Source organism: Mobula hypostoma, chromosome 15 (assembly GCF_963921235.1).
Source record: "Mobula hypostoma chromosome 15, sMobHyp1.1, whole genome shotgun sequence".
Taxonomy (NCBI): domain Eukaryota; kingdom Metazoa; phylum Chordata; class Chondrichthyes; order Myliobatiformes; family Myliobatidae; genus Mobula; species Mobula hypostoma.
In genome coordinates, this window is record NC_086111.1 from 3,914,924 (window position 1) to 3,935,667 (window position 20,744).

General features: G+C 44.5%; 1 protein-coding gene across 1 annotated transcript in view; it reads right to left on the reverse strand.

Moving 5' to 3' along the window:
• The window catches only part of LOC134356650 (calcium/calmodulin-dependent protein kinase type 1-like), a 284,479-nt gene that overhangs the window by 99,797 nt on the left and 163,938 nt on the right, over positions 1-20,744 (reverse strand). The window contains exon 3 of the mRNA XM_063067628.1: positions 7,536-7,667. Coding sequence (XP_062923698.1) covers positions 7,536-7,667 — 132 coding nt within the window. The remainder of the gene's footprint in view (positions 1-7,535; positions 7,668-20,744) is intronic.

Here is a 20,744-nt window from a genome sequence, read left to right on the forward strand (position 1 = left end):
CAGTAACTGACATGACACTGCTTTAATCAGAACAGACAGCTCATGTTTCCAGAGGAATTCTTCCATCATGCTGATCTGAGAAGGGGCTGCAACTCTTATCACTGGAGCAGGCTGGTAGCTGTCAGATTCCACTGCTCCTTATTACAAATAAACACAACATCAAACATCATCAATTTTCTCCATGGCCCGCAGAAAGATCACACTGCAATGTTAAAAACATATGCTAGAGAGACAAGCTAAACTGTGATTTGAAATTTGCCAAATTATATCAAATTATATCAATATAATTTATTGGGTGGCTACAGGGGGATAGAGATCTTTTATTTGCCTGTGTATGAACATTTCTCAAAAAGGATATGAGAACAACAGAGAAAGGACGAACCGAAAGGAAGAACTCCTGAAAGTTCTGGACAATCTACTTAAACAAGAAGGAGAGGACTGGCTAAAGTCCTAATTATAGATACGGTATATAAACAGAAACTTCTTATCAACAATTAATCGCAAAGATGCTTAGCAAAGGAAGTCACAAGATTTTTTGTTTTGTTTTGTTTTAATTCTCATAGTATATTGTACTTCCTAGCTTGATGTAAGTCTGGCTCTTCCAGAAATAAAAGAGTAGATTTGGTTTCTCCTCTTTGAATGGCATTGCAATTTGTGTTAATTTTGTTACTAGCCAAGAAGGAAGTATAAAGCTTATTATTTTATATCCATGGCTTCTGGCTTATTGAATAAAAATGTAATTTAGTCATTTTATATTATTTACTATTTGGGGTGTTTGGGATATCCTTGGTGAAGGGATTTGTCATGTTCCAATCTGGGCAGCTCACTCGCCCACCAGACACTCAACTGGCTCTCAGTAGAGCGACAGAGGCCACACTCCAGTACCGGGCTTTGACAGGTGGGCTAGACCAGCTGAGGGTAGACGGAGGATCTTATACCCCGGTCAGATACGAATGTGCCTGTCCTAGCTTGAGAACTCAGCTGGATGGGTGAGATCTACTGAGAGATACAACAGCAAGGAAGGCGGTTCTACAACACGTCACGGGGGGGGGGGGGTTCTACAACACGTCACGGAGAGGAGGGGTTCTACAACACGTCACGGAGGGGGGGGTTCTACAACACATCACGGGGGGGTTCTACAACATGTCACGGAGGGGTGGTTCTACAACACGTCATGGAGGGGGGGTTCTACAACACATCACGGAGGGGGGAGTTCTACAACACATCACGGAGGGGTTCTACAACACGTCACGGGGGGGGGTCTACAACACATCACGGGGGGGTTCTACAACACATCACGGGGGGGTTCTACAACACATTACGGAGGGGTTCTACAACACATCACGGGGGGGTTCTACAACACGTCACGGAGGGGGGAGTTCTACAACACGTCACGGAGGGGTTCTACAACACGTCACGGAGGGGTGGTTCTACAACACGTCACGGAGGGGGGGTTCTACAACACATCACGAGGGGGTTCTACAACACATCACGGAGGGGTGGTTCTACAACACATCACGGGGGGGTTCTACAACACGTCACGGAGGGGGGGTTCTACAACACATCACGAGGGGGTTCTACAACACGTCATGGGGGGGTGGTTCTACAACACGTCACGGGGGGGTTCTACAACACGTCACGGAGGGGTTCTACAACACATCACGGAGGGGTGGTTCTACAACACGTCATGGAGAGGGGGGTCTACAACACGTCATGGGGGGGTTCTACAACACGTCATGGAGGGGTTCTACAACACGTCATGGGGGGGTGTTCTACAACACGTCACGGAGGGGGTAGTTCTACAACACGTCACGGAGGGGTGGTTCTACAACACGTCACGGAGGGGTTCTACAACACGTCATGGAGGGGGGGGTTCTACAACACGTCACGGGGGGGGTTCTACAACACGTCACGGAGGGGTGGTTCTACAACACGTCACAGAGTGGGGGGGTTCTACAACACATCACGGGGGGGTTCTACAACACGTCACGGAGGGGTTCTACAACACGTCATGGAGGGGTTCTACAACACGTCATGGAGGGGTGATTCTACAACACGTCACGGAGGGGTTCTACAACACGTCATGGGGGGGTTCTAGAACACATCACGGGGGGGTTCTACAACACGTCATGGAGGGGTTCTACAACACGTCATGGAGGGGTGGTTCTACAACACGTCACGGAGGGGTTCTACAACACGTCATGGAGGGGTGGTTCTACAACACGTCACGGAGGGGTTCTACAACACGTCATGGAGGGGTGGTTCTACAACACGTCACGGAGGGGTTCTACAACACGTCACAGAGGGGTTCTACAACACGTCATGGGGGGGGGTTCTACAACACGTCACGGAGGGGTTCTACAACACGTCATGGGGGGGGTTCTAAAACACATCACGGAGGGGTTCTGCGACACATTACGGACAGCAAAGGGCATGATGAGGCACAGAAGATGTCACACTCATCCACTGCAACCAAGGCAGACCCCAGTTCGTAACACTTGTTCATACCACTGGACCCCGACTTCCAAGGTCGAGGGAGTGCAACAGCTTTTCTACTTTAAAAACTCTCCCGCACAGGTTTCCTGTCACCATCGGACCCTACGGACGGCCACCATTATTTATTTATTTGTTTGTTTCGCGATCGAGTGCGGAATAAGAGCCTCACCGCCCAGCAACCCCTGACAACAGCAATTTAACCCTGGCCCAATCACAGGACAAACTACAATGGCCAATTAACCTACCCAGGACTGTGGGAAGAAACCAGAGCACCTGGAGAAAACCCACACGTTCCATGAGGGTGACGTACAGACTCCTTACAGAGGACACTGCGATTGAACCCTGAACTCCAATGCCCTGAGCTACCGTGCTGTACCTGCAGTTATCTCCAAATGATTTAATTGCAGACAGAAGAGTTTGATGATAATTCCAAATTAAAGAAGTAGCAAACAGTGAAAAAAGTTCAAAGAATTACCTGTTAATAGAAACTAGATAGCTATAAGTTTAATTGCATGGGAATTAGGACTGAAAATTAGAAAAATATTTTGTCTTCTGAGCAGAAGGCTGAGGAATAATGGCATGCATTTCTGGAGTTGATTTTGATAAAAGATATTAACATTAAGTCGAGCTTGGAGAGTTGGGTGAAGGATGATTAAATAGGAGATAGGAACATGGCACGTACATGGAATTTGGATTCGTGCTACACAGCAAAGTGAATTAGTTGGACTGATTCATGTCATCCTGTGTGGCTGTGGATCAATGCAGAGCATCAAGGAACCTTGAACTAAACAACAAACTGAAACATATCCTGAATCATTCAACAGAATTGATTAGAGATCAGGAATTTCAGCTAGTGAGATTGCTAAAACTATGATGTAGATTACAGAAACGTCAACTGATATCCAGAGTTTTTAATTTTGTTTTAGTGATACAGCACGGTGACAGGTCCTTCTGGCCCAACAAGCCCACACTACCCAATTACACCCACATGGCCAATTAACTCACTAACCCGTACAGCTTGGAAATGTGTGTGGAAACTCTGAGGAAACCCATACGGTCACAGGAAGAATATTCAAACTCTTTACAGATAGCACCAGCAACTGAACAGCACTGCTGGCACTGGAATAGTGTTACACTAACTGCTAATCATAGTCATACTTTATTGATCCCAAGGGAAATTGGTTTTCGTTGCAGTTGCACCATAAATAATTCAATAGTAATAAAACCATAAATAATTAAATAGTAATATGTAAATTATGCCAGGAAATAAGTCCAGGTAAATAGTCTACCTGAGCATAAGATTATGAGCATAGGTAGTGCTTGGTGGAAGCCATTTGGAACATCTCTGAAAGTGTGTAAAATTCTGGGCACATTTTTATGTGAAATCCATTAGAAAATGTTAGAATTATTTTACATTTAACCCTGAATGTCAAACAATATAGCAAATCCTTCGTGCTGGATTGGACTCAGGAAGTAGTGCAGATAAACAAAATGGTTAAAATTTGAAATAAAAGATCAATACTGTGATTTACAGTGCCAACAGAAACATTTGTCTCGGTTTATCGGCTTTTTTTCAACACCAGTCCTAAATCATTTGGTGAAAAGGTCAAGGAGTAGTAAGAAAGGAAACTGCTGATCGTTGCTGATCCATCTCACAAGGTCAAATCCATGAACCTATTTTCTGCAACCTCTTTGTACGAAGGCATTGAGTTAACTAGTGCATTATGACATCAGTGGACCAGCCAAACATGTAAGCACATTGACACTGTCAAATGGCAATCTCAATCAATCCAAGCTGCAATGTCCCACCTTTCCCTGGGCATAGCAGAAAAATGCACCTAACACATTTAAAGGTTAGCTTCATTTTGTCCCATGTACATCAAAACATACAGTGAAATGCATTCTTTGCATCAAATAAAATCAGTGAGGATTGTGCTGGGCAGCCTGCAAATATCACCACACTTCTGGCACAAATATAGCATACCCACAGTTCACTCACCCAAACTGTATGTCTTTAGAATACAGGTTACCGGAGCACCCGGGCGGTCACGGGAGAATGTACAAACTCCTTACAGACAGTGGTGGGGATCGAACCCCCATCTTACTGCCGGTACAGTCAGTAATAGCTTCACTCTAACTGCTCACCCTCATTTCAAAAACACACATCTGCCACATTTGTAAAGTAACTTATTAAACATGGATGCTGAAAGTTATTTTATTCCAAGCAAAATGGTGACAATTTTTTACTTTACCAGGACAAACATCACTCAGATATTGCTTCCAATGTCAGCAGCCAACTATCAACACTGCATCTAGGGTTCTGTCTTCATTGTTCAAAATCTTCATGATTTCCTCTTGTGGCATCTCTAACATCCTTTCAATATTTATTTGTCTTGTCAACCTAGTGCTCTTTCTATATCTAAAGAGCAGAGGTGAGGAACTGTGGATATTGGACTCACACAGGGAAGTCCTGCACTATTAACTACCCCACTACACAGCAGGCTGATGGAGGAACTTAGCAGATTGGGTGGTGGGAGAGGAGCGGAGGTGAGGAATTGTCAGCATTTCACATTGAGTCCTTGTATTAGGATTGAGAGTGCAGAGAGAAGGTAGCTGTGCCAATGTAAAGAGGAGTGGGGTGGAGCAAAACAGGGGAGTGGACTAAGGTGGGATGAAAGGGGAGTGGGAGTATGGTGAGACAGGGGCTCCTCTGATTAGAGTAGGATCAACGTTCCCTCTAATTTTTTTTTACATAGCTGCACGGACCAACCATTGCTCTGAACAGTAAACTTTTACACAGCCTGAAACTGCGGCATTTTAAATATTGTTTTGTAATATGCATGCAACAAATAATAAATTGAAAATTGAAATACCACATAGTTTTGATTTTATATCGGAATTAGCATAATAAAGTACAGTACAACAAAGAAAATTTTTCACATTTCATAATGTTTTTCTAGTCTATCTTTATTCCAGCTGCACAGCAACACAGTCTATGTGCACAGGACTATGTGTGGCCACACACCCGCGCAGCTTCGAGGGAACAGCAGCTAGGATTATTAGTGAATTGCGGGTGGTGTAGCTCATTGTGCCAGAAGGATCTGTTCCATGCTGTATCTCTAACTAAATAAATAAATAGACAGTGGGGATACAATTTTATTCAGAAAGGGAAGACTGCAGATTATAAATCTCTATCATGCAACAAATGTTTGTTGGTGGTGTGACCGTGAACTTCAAGTGACAAGTATCAACCTCGACTTCTGCTAAAGATTTGGGCCAAAAGTTTGGACTAACCCATCAGATTGGGAGCCCACTCAACACAGGGAGTGCAGCAAGTAAATATACCGTCACCTGTGCAGAGTCTGTGCACAATAAATATGGCTTCATATATACTGTGAGCAGTTTCAAACCCCTGGGGGCGCACATCACACACCTCAGGGCTGTAGAACACATTCTACACCGTCAGGAACGCTCACAAATGCCTCTGCTTTCGAAGGGGGCTGAAGAGGGCCAGAGCCAGACTTCGCACATCCATACTCACATCATTCTACAGACGCACAGTAGACACGTCCGTACTCACATCATTCTACAGACGCGCAGTAGACACGTCCGTACTCACATCATTCTACAGACGCGCAGTAGACACGTCCGTACTCACATCATTCTACAGACGCGCAGTAGACACACACAGAAAGATGCTGGAAAAGGAGCAATGACATCATGAAGGATCTTATCACCCTGCTCATGGATTGTCTGTCCCACTCTCATCAGGGAGGAGGTTATGTAGGATCCACACCACGACGACCAGACTCAAAAATAGTTACTTTCCTCGAGCAGTGAGGCTGATTAACACCTCCACCCACTAACTCCACTACTACTTTATTATATACTGTCAGTCACCTTGTGTACGGCCTGGCATCACTTTATGGACGCACAATCAATCTATGTCTATAAGTTATCTTATGTATTTACTTTCTGTTTATTTTTTATTATTACTATTAGTTCTTTATCTTTTGTGTTTTTTACTGTGCTGCATCAGATCCAGAATAACAATTGCATCATTCTCCTTACACTTGTGTACAGGAAACAATATTAAACAACATTAAATTGAAAATTTCATCTCCAATGTACACTAATGAAAAGTTCAAGTGGGACAGTTTTAGTGTAGAAGATGGTTCCACGTGCATTAGGATGATCCTTCCTGGACCTGAGCAAAGCTCATACTGCAGTGAAATATGAGGTCATGTTGGAGATGAAATAGTAAACTGAAGCTTGAGGTGTTCTCCGATGTATGTGAAAGACCATTCTGCAGTATATTGAGAAAAGTCTAGATCCGAATTTCTGGTTATTAGAAGATTGGTGTTCATGTGATCTTAATGCTCGTAAACTGGAATTTATGTTTTCAAAACAGTGACTACATTTCAAAAGTAATTCTCACAACACGCTGGAGGAACTCAGCAGATCGGGCAGCATCCGTGGAAACGATCAGTCAACGTTTCGGGTCGGAACCTTTTGTCAGGACTGAAGAGGGAAGGACTCAAAAGTAATTGAATCCCATGTATCTCTCAACATTCCCAGTCCTGATGATAAGTCATCAAAACTGAAATTTAATTCTACTTTTCCCTCCATAACTATTACTTGATCCGTCAAGTATCGCCAGTGATTTCCCTGCATTTATTTTGTCTTTCACGCTTCATTGGTAAGGCTCTGTAAATGCATTTTTGCAACGAAGAGCAAATTAACAAACTGTCTGGAAAATCCTTGCAGAGGCATTAATGTAAATGAAAAATTCAAGTAAGACTTAATGGTAAAACATCACTTTTCACTTACTCCGTGAAATGAAGCAGATTGATCTACACAGTGCAGTTTTGATAAATAATTTGCCAAGAATTTTCACACTCGAATGCAAGCCAAAACTGGCAACCAAATACCCTTCTTTTAATTGGACTGCAACTGGAAACAGTTCACTTCACCATCACATTATTTACCCACTTAAAGTTTAGTTGTTTTTATTTACTTATGTAAGTTCTACTACTTACTTCCTAAGGACAGCGATCTCATTTTCAATGCTGTTCTCTTTTCCTTCCAAAGCCTTCTTGGGAATACACTTTATGGCGACCAGTTTCTGGGTCTGCTTCTCCTCAGCCAGGACCACTTCAGAGAATGCACCTCTGAAATTAAAAGATGGCAAAAATGTTAGTTTTTTTCTTGTACAGTGTTGATTGCTTGAAGAACTCACCCAGTGAAGCTACTTAGCATGAGACCGCCATTCAATCAAGGAGCGTGAATACATCGATACCAAACTAATGATAGATGCTTGACACTATTACTAATGTTGTGGAGCAAAGAATTACTCTGACATATTCATTCACAAGTCAGGCGGAAGCACACTTCAAATGATCTTGCAGCTGTAGGAAGGTGAGTGGTCCATTTGCCTTAGTACCCGTAGCTATATTCTAAATATTTTCTCCAATTATACAAAACATTAAAGATTAAAAACTAGCTTTATTTGTCAAATATACATTGAAACATGGCATTGTGTATGCTGGTCGCGAAGTTCTGAACTCCATAAAGTTTAACTTAAACCCTGTCCAATGTAGATAGCCACAGGTACCCTCATTAAAGGGGGGTTATAGTGCAGCCACCGGCTCTTGAAAGACTAGTTCACTTCCCTGTCTTTCCTCCACAGCAACTTTAGCTAATAATGCCCACTATTTGTGGGGTGGGTTCCCCCTCCCTACCAAGTAGGAGATGCTTCCAGCTAATAAAGTAGTTGAAGCAAACACAGTTTATTTATTTTTAGTGATGTACATTTAAATCCAGACAAAATCCTTAAAACACACTTAACACTCACAGAGGATTTCTATCTTATGACGAAAAATTTCTAACCCACAAAGGATTTCCAAATCACAGGTACAATTCTTAAAAGCTACAACAACATATCAACAAGTTACAGATGGTCAAATCATCCATCACAGAAACTGAAGGCAGTGGAAGGGATTCGAGCTCACCTGTCTTTGTGATGCTCTTTAACCATTCCTAACAAGCCTGACTGCTCCCTTACATTTATTCCACTTTTCTGCCACTTCCATGACTACACATACATGATATTTTTCAGATAAATTTTTACAAAGTTGGTCTAAAAGCTCTCATGAACAGAAATTCCTAGATACCACAGTTAATATAGTGAAGCTGACTCTCTTCAGTACACAAACTATTTTCAGATCATCTATTTATCATGTTATATGATAGTTTCAATCTGGTCTGCAAGTTTGCTTAAATTTAACAATTAGTCAGCGTTGTCCTGTTTGAAACAGGCAATGAACATAACCCCATTGTCTTCCACTGCATCTCCTGAGCAGACAGCCCCACGCTGTTCTACAGACAGTGCTGTTCATTTGCAAAACTGTCTTTTTAATTTCAAACTCATTATTGCTTTCCATTTATGACAAGAAGTTGGTTGTAACAAAGAATATTCGTTGTAAGTTTAACTTACTCAAAAACAACTCTTTGATCTCTACAAGTGTCAGCGGGTATGTTGAGAAATCTGAGCCTGGCAAAAATGAAAGGCCTCTTGACCCTGGACAATGAATATCCATCACAAATACACTTGCATCATTGTGAGACCACCGTGTCCTTTGTATCAAATTGTGTCAAGTCTATGGATGGTCTGGGGACAGCCCACACATGTCACCATGTCGCTGGTGCCCACATAGCGCGCCCACATCTTACTAAACCTAACCTGTACATCTTTGGAATGTAAGAGGAAACTGGAGCACCCGGAGGCTACCCGTAGGGTCACAGGTGAACACACAAACTCCTTCCAGACAGTGCAGGAACTGAACCCGCATCGGAAATCGCTGGTTCTGTCAAGTGCTGCGCTTTCCACTCAGCTGCTGTTGAACTTGCCACTCTCACCCTGAATGTATGTCTCTTGCACCAGGCATTCTTATACACGTTTAGACACAAGCTTTGGTATCTTCATTCTGTGTACAAACCCCTAGCTGATCAGTCACCTCTGAGATCGTTATCCCTACATGAATAGTTCATGTGAAAATCCCCTTTCTGAACAGGTTTCATTGAGGAAGGATGTGCTTGTACCTTTCAGGCCACGAATTACCATGGAGACAACCTTGGGGGACATTTAGCAGCTATTGTACTATCTTCAAAATTCTTCATTAGCAAAGTTGAAGACATTAGAATGAACATTTCTCCCCCTACTCGTGACCTAACAGTCTCACTGGTCTGTTCATCTGAAATGGACTGTTTCCAACCCATCACGCTATCCTCATGCTACCTACAACAAAACAACATCTCTGTAAGATTTCAGTCATGTTTTAATGCTTATCATAGCACAGAGTCTGCCCTGCTGAAAGTGTACAATGACCTGCTCCTCTCTATTGATTCAGGTGACTCTGTCATCCTAATTCTTCTTGACCTCAGCACAGCGCTCAATACTGTAGATCAACACACATCAAAGGTGCTGGTGAACGCAGCAGGCCAGGCAGCATCTCTAGGAAGAGGTACAGTCGACGTTTCAGGCCGAGACCCTTCGTCAGGACTAACTGAAGGAAGAGCTAGTAAGAGATTTGAAAGTGGGAGGGGGAGGAGGAGATCCAAAATGATAGGAGAAGACAGGAGGGGGAGGGATGGAGCCAAGAGTTGGACAGGTGATTGACAAAGGGGATATGAGAGGATCATGGGACAGGAGGCCTAGGGAGAAGGAAAAGGGGGAGGGGGGAAAAAACTCAGAGGATGGGCAAGGGGTATAGTCAGAGGGACAGAGGGAGAAAAAGGAGAGAGAGAGAAAGAATGTGTGTGTATAAATAAATAACAGATGGGGTACGAGGGGGAGGTGGGGCATTAGCGGAAGTTAGAGAAGTCAATGTTCATGCCATCAGGTTGGAGGCTGATGGATACTGTGGATCACACCATTTCAATAGACCGTCTCCAGTACGGGGTTGGTGTTGATGGCACTGCCTTGAACTGGTTCACATCCTACCTCAAAAATAGAAGCTTCTCCATCAACATAGGCAAATTTTCTTCTCCCCCAGCTAGTCTCTCCTGCGGGGTCCCAAAAGGTTCCATCCTAGGTCCCATTCTTTTCTCTATATACATGCATCCCCTCAGTCAAATCATTCAGAAACATGACATTTCTTTCCATTGTTATGCTGACAACACACAGCTTTATCTCCCCCTTGAAACCAAACGACCAGTCAAATCTAGTCAGCCACATGAACTGCCTTGAAGACGTAAAGTGTTGGATGTGTTACAAGAATACACATAAAATTAAGATGTTTGCTGGCCTGGGCTAGCATCAGTGGCATCAGCAAGTGGTCTGCCACCTGCCCTCAGGGGAAGGAGAGATAAGGAACAATGGAGCAGCGTCTGGAGATGTGTAATGAAGGGATGTGGGAGAGAGAGCTGTCTGGAGCGGCTCCCCCCTTTGAACCCTGAACTGTTTGAAGTGATGGACAGGCGATACCCCAGCAGGGGGATAAAAAGGGACAGGTTCGCTAAGACAGACACACACGCCACCCGAGGTAACGAGACCCTGGAAGCGGTGCGCCTCTCACGAGTGGTGAGAAGTACCGGACAACGCACAGGGTGGAAAGGTACGATCAGCGGGAACCCGGTGTGTGTCCGCCCTTGCCTGGGTGCCGGGTTCACTGCAGAGGATCGACCGCATCTGGAGGAGGGGTCACAGTCGGTGACCTCAGGTGACATCACCAAGGACCTGCCCAAAAGCTGTTTGTGAGCCATCCCGCTGGTCTGTGAGTGAAGCTGTGCTGAATGATGAGTTGTTCTCTCTGTCTCTCTTCCCCCACCTTGTCCATCGCCATGGCAACGATTACTGCGAACTGAACTTTGAGTCATTTTGAAATTGGTCATTTACCCCTAGACAACGATAGAGCTTGATTGATGCTGTTATCTTAATGCTGTGCACATGTGTGTTTATCATCACTGAACTGTTGCATTTATTATCCTTTCGATTACTGTGTTGCTTGTTTCTTTAATAAAACTTTCTTAGTTCTAGTACTCCAGACTCCAACTGAGTGATCCATTTCTGCTGATTTGGCAACCCAGTTACGGGGTACGTAACAGATGTCACAAAACTTCCTACAGCCGAATGAAGGCAAGTCTGAGGTTGTCCTATCTGGCCCCCCTGACTCCATCAAAGTGATTACCAACAGTTTTGGTAACCTGTCCACCCTTGTCAAACCCCATGGCAAAAACCTTGGTGTGATATTTGATTACGTCTTTAAGTTTGACAAGCCAGTTAATGCAGTAGTAAAAGCCAGGTTTTTCCAGCTTCGTACTGTTGCCAAAATCAAGTCGTTTCTGTCTTTCAAAGATCTCGAGAAAGTCATCCACGCCCTTATATCCTCCTGCTTGGACTACTCCAACTCCCTGTATACTGGGATTAGTCAGTCGTCCCTGTCCCTTCTGCAACTGGTCCAGAACTGGCTCAAAACTTATCTGTATCCACTAGCGTTTGAATCTTCCTGATGTGGCTGATTTTTGGCTTGTACCTAGGCTCGTGTGTTGTTCATTTTGTGCCTATAAGCTGTGTGCCTTGTTGTTTATATCTGTGTTTCTTGTATTTGTGATTTTAGCTACCTATTATGGTTTGTACAGCACTTTGGTCAACATGGGTTGTTTTTAAATGTGCTTTATAAATAAATTTGACTTGACTTGACTATGGGAATGGCCCTGCCCTGCAATGAGCTTCCTGAATGTTGATGCAGCTGTGTCTGTTTCATGAGTCTCGTGTCAGGAATGCAAGTGCACTGTCACCCACACTTCGATCAACTGGCTGATGAGAAACAGTAAAGCAACTGGGCAGAATTAGATTTGTTTAGCACTTCTGTCAACAGGATGTACGTCAAACGTAAGACCATAAGTCAGAGGAGCTGAATATGGCCATTTAATCCATTGAGTCTTCTCCACCATTCCATTACCCGTTTAACCCTATTCTCCTGCCTTCTCTCCACACCCTTCCACACCCTGACTAATTGGGAACCTATCAACCTCCACCTCAAATGCACCCAGTGACCTGACCTCCATAGCTACCTGTAGCAACAAATTCCACAGATTTATCAACCTCTAGCTAAGGAAATTCCTCCTCTTCTCTGTTCTAAATGGACATCCCTCTAATTTGAGGCTGTGCCCTCTGGTCCTAGACTCCCTCACCAAAGGAACAATATCTTTGCACTCACTTTATCGTGGCCTTCCAACATTTGATAGGTTTCAATGAGATCCCCCTTCATTCTTTCAAATTCTAGTGAGTACAGGCCCAGAACCATCAAAGGCTCCTTATATGTTAACCCTTTCATTCTGGGAATCATTCTTGTGAACCTCCTCAGAACCCTCTCCAATGTCAGTAAATAAGGGGCCCAAAACTGCTTGCAATACTCCATGGGAGGCCTCACCAGTGCCTTACAACATAGCTCAGTACAGGCCTTTTGCCCCACAATGTTGAGCTGACCTTAATTAGTCGAACCCTACCCTCCCTAGCCTTCCAGTTTTCTTTCATCCATGTGCCAGTATAAGAGGTTCTTAAATGCCCCTAATGTATCTGCCTTTACCATCACCCTGCAAGACGTTCCATGCTCTCCGTGTAAGGAACTTACCTCTGACATCCCTCAAATCACCTTAAAATTGTGTCCCCTTATTAACCATTTCAGCCCTGGGATAAAGTCTCTGACTATCAACTCAATCTGTGCCTCTTATCATCTTATACACCTCTATCAAGTCACCTTTCATCCTCCTTCACTCCAAAGAGAAAAGCCCTAGTTTGCTGAACCTATCGTCACAAGTCATGCTCTCTATTCCACACAGCATCCTCTGCACCTTCTCTAAAGCTTCTACATCCTTCCTATAATGAGGCGACTGGAACTGAACACAATACTGTTAGTGTGGTCTTATCAGGGTTTTACAGAGCTGCAACATTACCTCGCAATGCTGAAACTCAATCCCCCAACTAATGAGAGCCAACAGACCATACGGCTTCTTAACCACCCTTTGTGCTTGTCAAAATTCTCTCTATTGTCAGAGTCATGCTGTGCTGAATACTGGAACAGTTTACTTAGAAGTTCAGCTAGATCTGAGTATAGATCTTCAGTGTTACAGCTGAGATGTTGTCTGGTTCCATAGCCTTTCCTGTCCCCTGCGCACTCAGTGATTTCTACAACATTGAAACATATACTCCAGTTTTGTGGTGGAGTCCACTTCCGATGTTCTTAATTAATATAATTTTCTCCTATTGACATTGGACTACTGATAGATTAATGCCACACTGGTGAGTAGATCTGTATTCAGCAATTTGTCAGTCAGCATAAATTTAACGTTTGCAATATTAAAATGGGAAAGTATTTTACAGTATATTTCTATCCACTGCAGCAATATGTGAATGCTTATTTGTAAACGTGACCAAATCTAACCATCCTATCTGTATCTTAGGTACATATCTCTCTACCTCCTTCCATGACAGGAAGCAATATCTACAGCACAGCAGACAGTGATGTCAACATAACCAAAGTAACTTTTTTAATATATATCAAAATAAACTTTACTCATAATGAAAAATCTCTGGGGTGGTATACCGCTCCCACACACACAGCCCTCTGGGGTGGTGTACTGCTACGGTAATTGAGGGGCTTGCTCACCCAACCCAACTCTTTCTGTGCAGTATCTATACTGTGGTCCCCCACAGAGCCCTTGCAGTGGCTGCATCGCGTCCTTCAGCACATACTCCTGCAGCCTGAAAGTTGCCGGCTGATGGCATCCCTTCTTGGACAGCTTGATGTGCTGCCAGAACCAGAAGTTTCGGGCAAATCAATGTACATCTTTTACCAAGCTGACGCTCTGCCAGCAACACTTGAAATAACTATATTTCCACTGAAGGTAGCAACCCATGTTGGGCTCCTAATATTCTAGTACCTCAGCCCAGGGTCTACCTCCAATATGGCCATTGTGGCTAGGTCTTCTCTGAGCTGTGTGAAGGAGAGCTAGCTGTAGCAAACTGTTTATCTGAGTGCTTAAGATTAATCCTCCTTAAAGCCATGCCAGGATCTGACCAATTTATTTTAATTTTTCTCTAACCTGAAGCAAATGTGCTTCTTGCTTGAATCTTGGATTTGCCAGGAACAATTGTACCACTGTTACACCATGAAGCTGAGGGTGGAAAGAATTGTGTGATCATCTTTAAGTAAGAATTTAATTAACTCAAGGGTGGTTAAACTAATTTTAATATTAGTATAGCTTGCACCTTCTCTTTATTTAGTAAGTATCATGTCTTCAGAAATTGCATAACTACTTCCAAGAAAATAATTTCCTTGATTAAAGACAACGAAACCTGATACAAGGAATTCTCTGCAGACAGCTTATCTACTGATGTCTATCATAAATTCACAGACTCTTACAGCTACCTGGACTATGCCTCTTTCCACCCTATTACATGTTGAAATGTCATCCCCTTCTCTCATTTCTTCCAGCTGCGTCGCATCTGCTCAGGATGAGGCTTTTCATTCCAGAACGAAGTAGATGTCCTCCTACTTCAAAGAAGGGGACTTCCCTTTGTCCAACATCAATGCTTCCCTCAACCACATCTCTTCTATTTTGCAAATGTCTGCCCTCATTAAAGTTGCCAACTGTCCCGTATTAGCCGGGACATCCCGTATACTGCACTAAATTGGTTTGTCCCATACGGGACCGGCCTTGTCCTGTATTTCTCCCGCTAAGTTAGAGCGTTCCTATGAAACCGTTCGAAAGCCAAAATGGCATAAAGTGCAGAAGCAATTACTACTAATTTATACGGAAAAAATTCTTGAGCGTTTCCAGACCCAAAAAATAACCTACCAAATCATACCAATAACACATAAAACCTGAAATAACACTAACATATAGTAAAAGCAGGAATGATATGATAAATACACAGCCTATATAAAGTAGAAATAATGTATGTACAGTGTATCAGAATCAGGAAGATTAAACCAAAACCAATTTGCAGAAAAAAATCATATGCATGTACACGCATGCGCACAGAGGTGCCCACGCAAGGCTTCATGGTCATGGTAGACTTTCTCGGGGTAAACACAAGTGTCCCATATTCGACTGCTACTTTTGTCCCTTATTTGGGAGTGAGAAAGTTGGCAACTCTAGCCCTCATCCATCCTCCCACCACCCTATCAGGCATGGGATTCCTCTTGTCCTCACCTACCACCCCACCAGCCTCCACACCCAGCACATAACTGTCTGCAACTTCCACTGTCTGCAACAGGATCCCACCAGCAAGCACATCTTTCCCTCCCCAGTTTCTGCTTTCCACAGGGATCGCTCCCTACGTGACTCCCTTGTCCATTTGTCCCTCCCTACTGATCTCCTTCCTGGCACTTATCCTTGCAGTGGAACAAGTGCTACACCTGTGCCTACACCTCCTCCCTCACTACCATTCAGGGCCCAAACTGTCCTTCCAGGTGAGGTGACACTTCATCTGTGAGTCTGTTGGGAGTCATATACTGTATTCGATGCTCCCGGTGTGGCCTCCTGTATATCGGTGAGACCCAACGTAGATTGGAAGACCGCTTCACCGAACACCTACGCTCTATCCACCAGAAAAAGTGCAATCTTCCACTTCCCATTCCCATTCTGATATCTCCATCCATAGCCTCTTCTACTGCCGTGATGAGGCCACACGCAGGTTGGAGTAACAGCACCTTGTATTCTGTCTGGGAAGTCTCCAACCTGATGGCATGAACCCTGATTTCTCAAACTTCTGATAAAGCCCCCAACCCCACCTCCCTCTCCACTCCCCATCCCCTTTTCCCACTCTCACCTTCTCTCCTTGCCTGCCCGTCGCCTCCCTCTGGTGCTCCTCCCCTTTTTTCTGTCCTCCATGGCCTTCTGTCCTCTCCTATCAGATTCCCCCTTTTCCAGCCCTGTATCTCTTTCAGCAATCAACTTCTCAGCTCTTTACTTCACCATCCACCCTGGTTTCACCCGTCACCTTGTGTTTCTTCCTCCCCTCTCCCCACCTTCTAACTCTGACTCCTCATCTTTTTATCCCCAGTCCTAACGAAGGGTCTTGGCCCGAAACATCGGCTCTACTCTTTTCCATAGATGCCGCCTGGCCATCGGAGTACCTCGAGTATTTTGTTGGTGTACGAGGAATTCTGGTGCTTACAACTGCCTTAAGTGTGTGAGGAACCCTAATTATCTACCTCATTGTTTTAAAGCATTAGCACAGAAGCCACCTTCCCTAACAAACAGGCACACAGTGACAACTGACCGAGGGTGTGGACCCTGATGATGCAGCCCATGTACACATAAACTCTTCATAGCACTACATTTACTAAAACAGCACGTCTTCAATTTTAATCTTCACTTTGTATTTTACAAAATAATTTGTTGACTTGTCAGAAATGCTGTGTGGAGTGTGTAGGCTTTCCTGCCTGAAGCCACACCACCCAGCGACCCCAACCACCCCCGTTTAACTCTAACCTATTCACGGGACAATTGACAATGACCAATTAGCCTACTAACTGGTATGCCTTTGGACTGCAGGAGGAAACCAGAGCACCCGGAGGAAACCCACGCATTCCACAGGAAGGATATGCACGCTCCTTACAGAGAGTTTAGAAACATAGAAACATAGAAAATAGGTGCAGGAGTAGGCCATTCGGCCCTTCGAGCCTGCACCGCCATTTATTATGATCATAGCTGATCATCCAACTCAGAACCCCGCCCCAGCCTTCCCTCCATACTCCCTGATCCCCGTAGCCACAAGGTTTGAACTGTGAACCCTGACACTCTGAGCTATAACAATGTGGCGCTAACCGCCACGCCACCGCAGCACCCAGAATGAGGTACATTTGTGCAGTTGTAGCTTCCTGGCAGCGCACAGTGCAATACATGAAAAATAAACTACAGTAAGAAATATTAAAAATAAGTCGTGTAAAAAGAGAGCAGAACCGTGGGGTAACGGTCATAGTTTCATGTTCCACTCAGAAATCTGATGGGGGAGGGAAAGGACTTGCTCCTGAAACACTGAGGGGGTCTCGTCAGGCCTCCCTGATGGCAGTGAGAGAAGGAGGCCTGTCCTGGGTGTTAGGGGTCCTTCATGGTGCATGACACTTCCTTGAGTCATTGCTTTTTGAAGATGTCCTTCAACGGACATGTCGTTGATATGGGGCCTGTAATGGGGCTGGCAGAGTTCACAACCCTCTGCTGCTTGTTCCGGTCCTGTGCAGAAGCTTTCAGCTCCTCAAGCCTGCTCCACCATTCAAAAAGGACGCCGGCTGCTCTTTATCTTTAGACACCTTCCGGCCTCATCCTCCCATCTGTTGATTTTTCTAACACGTCAATCCCAGTTTTGAAGGAAATCAATAACAAAACCTCCACAACTGCTGGGGCAGAGAATTACAAACAAATCACCATTTCTTGAGTGAAGCAATTTCTCCTCACTTCAGTCCTAATTGGATTACCATTTATTTTTAAACACAAAATCCTGGAGGAACTCAGCAGGCCAGGCAGCATCTATGTTAATGAATTAACAGTGACGTTTCAGGCCAAGACCCTTCTTTAGGACTTGAAAGAAAGGGGAAAGATGCTGGAATAAAAATGTGGGGAGAGGGGAAGGATTACTTCCCAGAAGGTGATAGGTGAAGCCTGGCAGGTGGGAAGGATAAAAGTGCGGAGCGGAAGGAATCTGATAGGAGAGGAGAGTAGATCGTAGGAGGAAGGGAAGGAGGAGGGGCACCAGAGGGAAGTTGTTCTCCGTCCCTCTCCCCACCTTTTTATTCTGTCATCTTCCCCCTTCCTTTCCAATCCTGATGAAGTGTCTCGGACCAAAACATCAATAATTTATTCATTTCCCTAGATGCTGCCTGACCTGCTGAGTTCCTCCAGCATTTTGTGTGTGCTTCTCTGGATTTGCAGATTTTCTTCTGTTTATTTTTAGACTCGTAGCTTCATGATTTCATGATATATGTCAGTGATAATGAACCTGATTTTGTCAGTGATGATAAACCAGAGAATTCTTAGTCAGTGGAAATAGTATTCTTGTAACTATCCATCTGAGCTCTCATCGGTTGTTGTCTACTTTGGAATTTCATGAAAGGAGATGATAGGTATCATATAACTGCAGGTTATTTTATAGCAACGCACACAAAATGCAGCAGGTCAGACAGCATCTATATGTAACGCTCAGCTATATCGGCTCGTATATGTCTCGGGGAAATCCCGCCCAGCACCAGCCTGAACGCTTCTCACGGAGTCGGTCGCTGTACCACTGCTGCCCAAATCAGTCCCGAACATCAACCACCAGCCAGAACACACAGTACGTTTTACCAAGTACACTTTATAGATATTACTCAGTCTATGAAATTAATATAAGTTCGATACAGAAAAGGAAGTAATGGAAAAACAAGGCGCCAGACTTATCAAAGTCCAAGTTCTTCATGCACCAGTTGGAGCTCAGAAATTCCTGACGACCACCCGGATCCTGTCGGCGCACGGCTCGGGAACACCCGGAGTGATGGACCGGAGACTTTCCGCACGTCCGCCGTCCTCCCCATCTCTCCTCCAACTCCCCGTCAAAACCTCGTCCACCGTCCTCCCCGTCACTCCTCCGACTCCCCGCCAAAAGCCCCCGCATGTCCGCCGTCCTCCCCGTCTCTCCTCCGACTCCCCACCAAAAACGCTGTCCACCGTCCTCCCCATCTCTCCTCCAACTCCCCGCCAAAAACCCCCTCCGCCGTCCTCCCCGTCTCTCCTCCGACTCCCCGCCAAAAACCCCCGTTTCCCAGTCATATGAGACAGCATTATCACCCGAAGAAACGATAACATGAATACCCATTGGCTAATAGCACCCTGCTATCTGTATCAACCCAAGCAAATGTCTAGCTGGAGACTTTCTCAGTATTTAACATAAGAAAGAAGCCATTTTAAATTTAACATACCGAAAAAGAGACCCCGTACATATAGAGATGCAGGAACAGCGCATCAATATTGATTTCTCTTTCTGGTAATTTTTTCCCTCTTCCCCACTGTGGCTTTGCTTCTCCTCACCTGCCTATCACCTCCCTCAGCTGCCCTCCTCCTTCTCTTTCTGCAATGGTCCACCCTCCTCTCTTATCAGATTCCTTCTTCTCCAGCCTTTACCTTCCCCACCCACCTGGGTACACTCATCATCTTCCAGCTAGTCCTCCTTCGCCTCCCCCATCCTTTCTATCGTGGCATCTTCCCTCTTCCTTTCCAATCCTGATGAAGAACTGCGGCCCAAAGAGTCGACTGTTTATTCATTTCCATGGATGCTGCCTGACCTGCCGAGTTCCTTTGGCATTTGGGTGCGTGTGTTGCTCTGGATTTCCAGCATCTGCAGAATCTCATGTTTACAGTTTATTTTATCGATTTCAATTGTTATCCATTGAGCAAAATTACCGCTGTTCACTCTCCCATTTGTGTTGGCAATTTCTCATTTTTAACTCACAACATGTCTTTCAAGTGCATTATTGTACAACAATAGCTTGGTCAGTTGGCTTACATTCAAATAGCTTTACCACATACCAATATAATTGTGCATTTGCTTGGAGAGTGTGCACTGTACAATCACTAAATGACATATTAGCCAAGGATAATGCAGTTTAGAGAACCAAAGAAGGTAAATGGAGTTAAGACACAAATTAGCTGTGATCCACAGGAGCTGAAACAGTTTTCAGGACTGCAAGCCCTACTTCTGATTTGATTAGTCTAACGTAACAAAAAAAATCCTTAATTTCTGATTAAAATGATGGATAGCCTTCATTTTCACTCTATCAATGCAAGGTCATAAACAAAATTTTCTTATTTAGGGATAGAGCGCAGAGTTAACCCTTCTGGCTCTTCGAGCTGCGGTGTCCCAGGAACTGCTGGCAATTCCAATTTAACCCCAACATGACCATAGGACAATTTACAATGACCCATTGTGGGAGAACAGCGGAGCAGCCAGGAAAACCCACAAGTTCCACAGGAAGGACATACAGAGACTGCTTACAGAGAAGCTGGGACTGAGCTCTGAAGGCTAACGCCACAACCTGTAATAATGTCATGCTGACTGCTATGCCCCCATGCCGCCCAAACAAACTAAATTGTTTCCCAGTAACAAAACATAAATTATATTCCAGAGCGGACCATGGGAGAGCGGGAACCTGATAGGACAGGAGAGCAGACCATGGGAGAGCAGGAACCTGATAGGAGAGGAGAGCGGA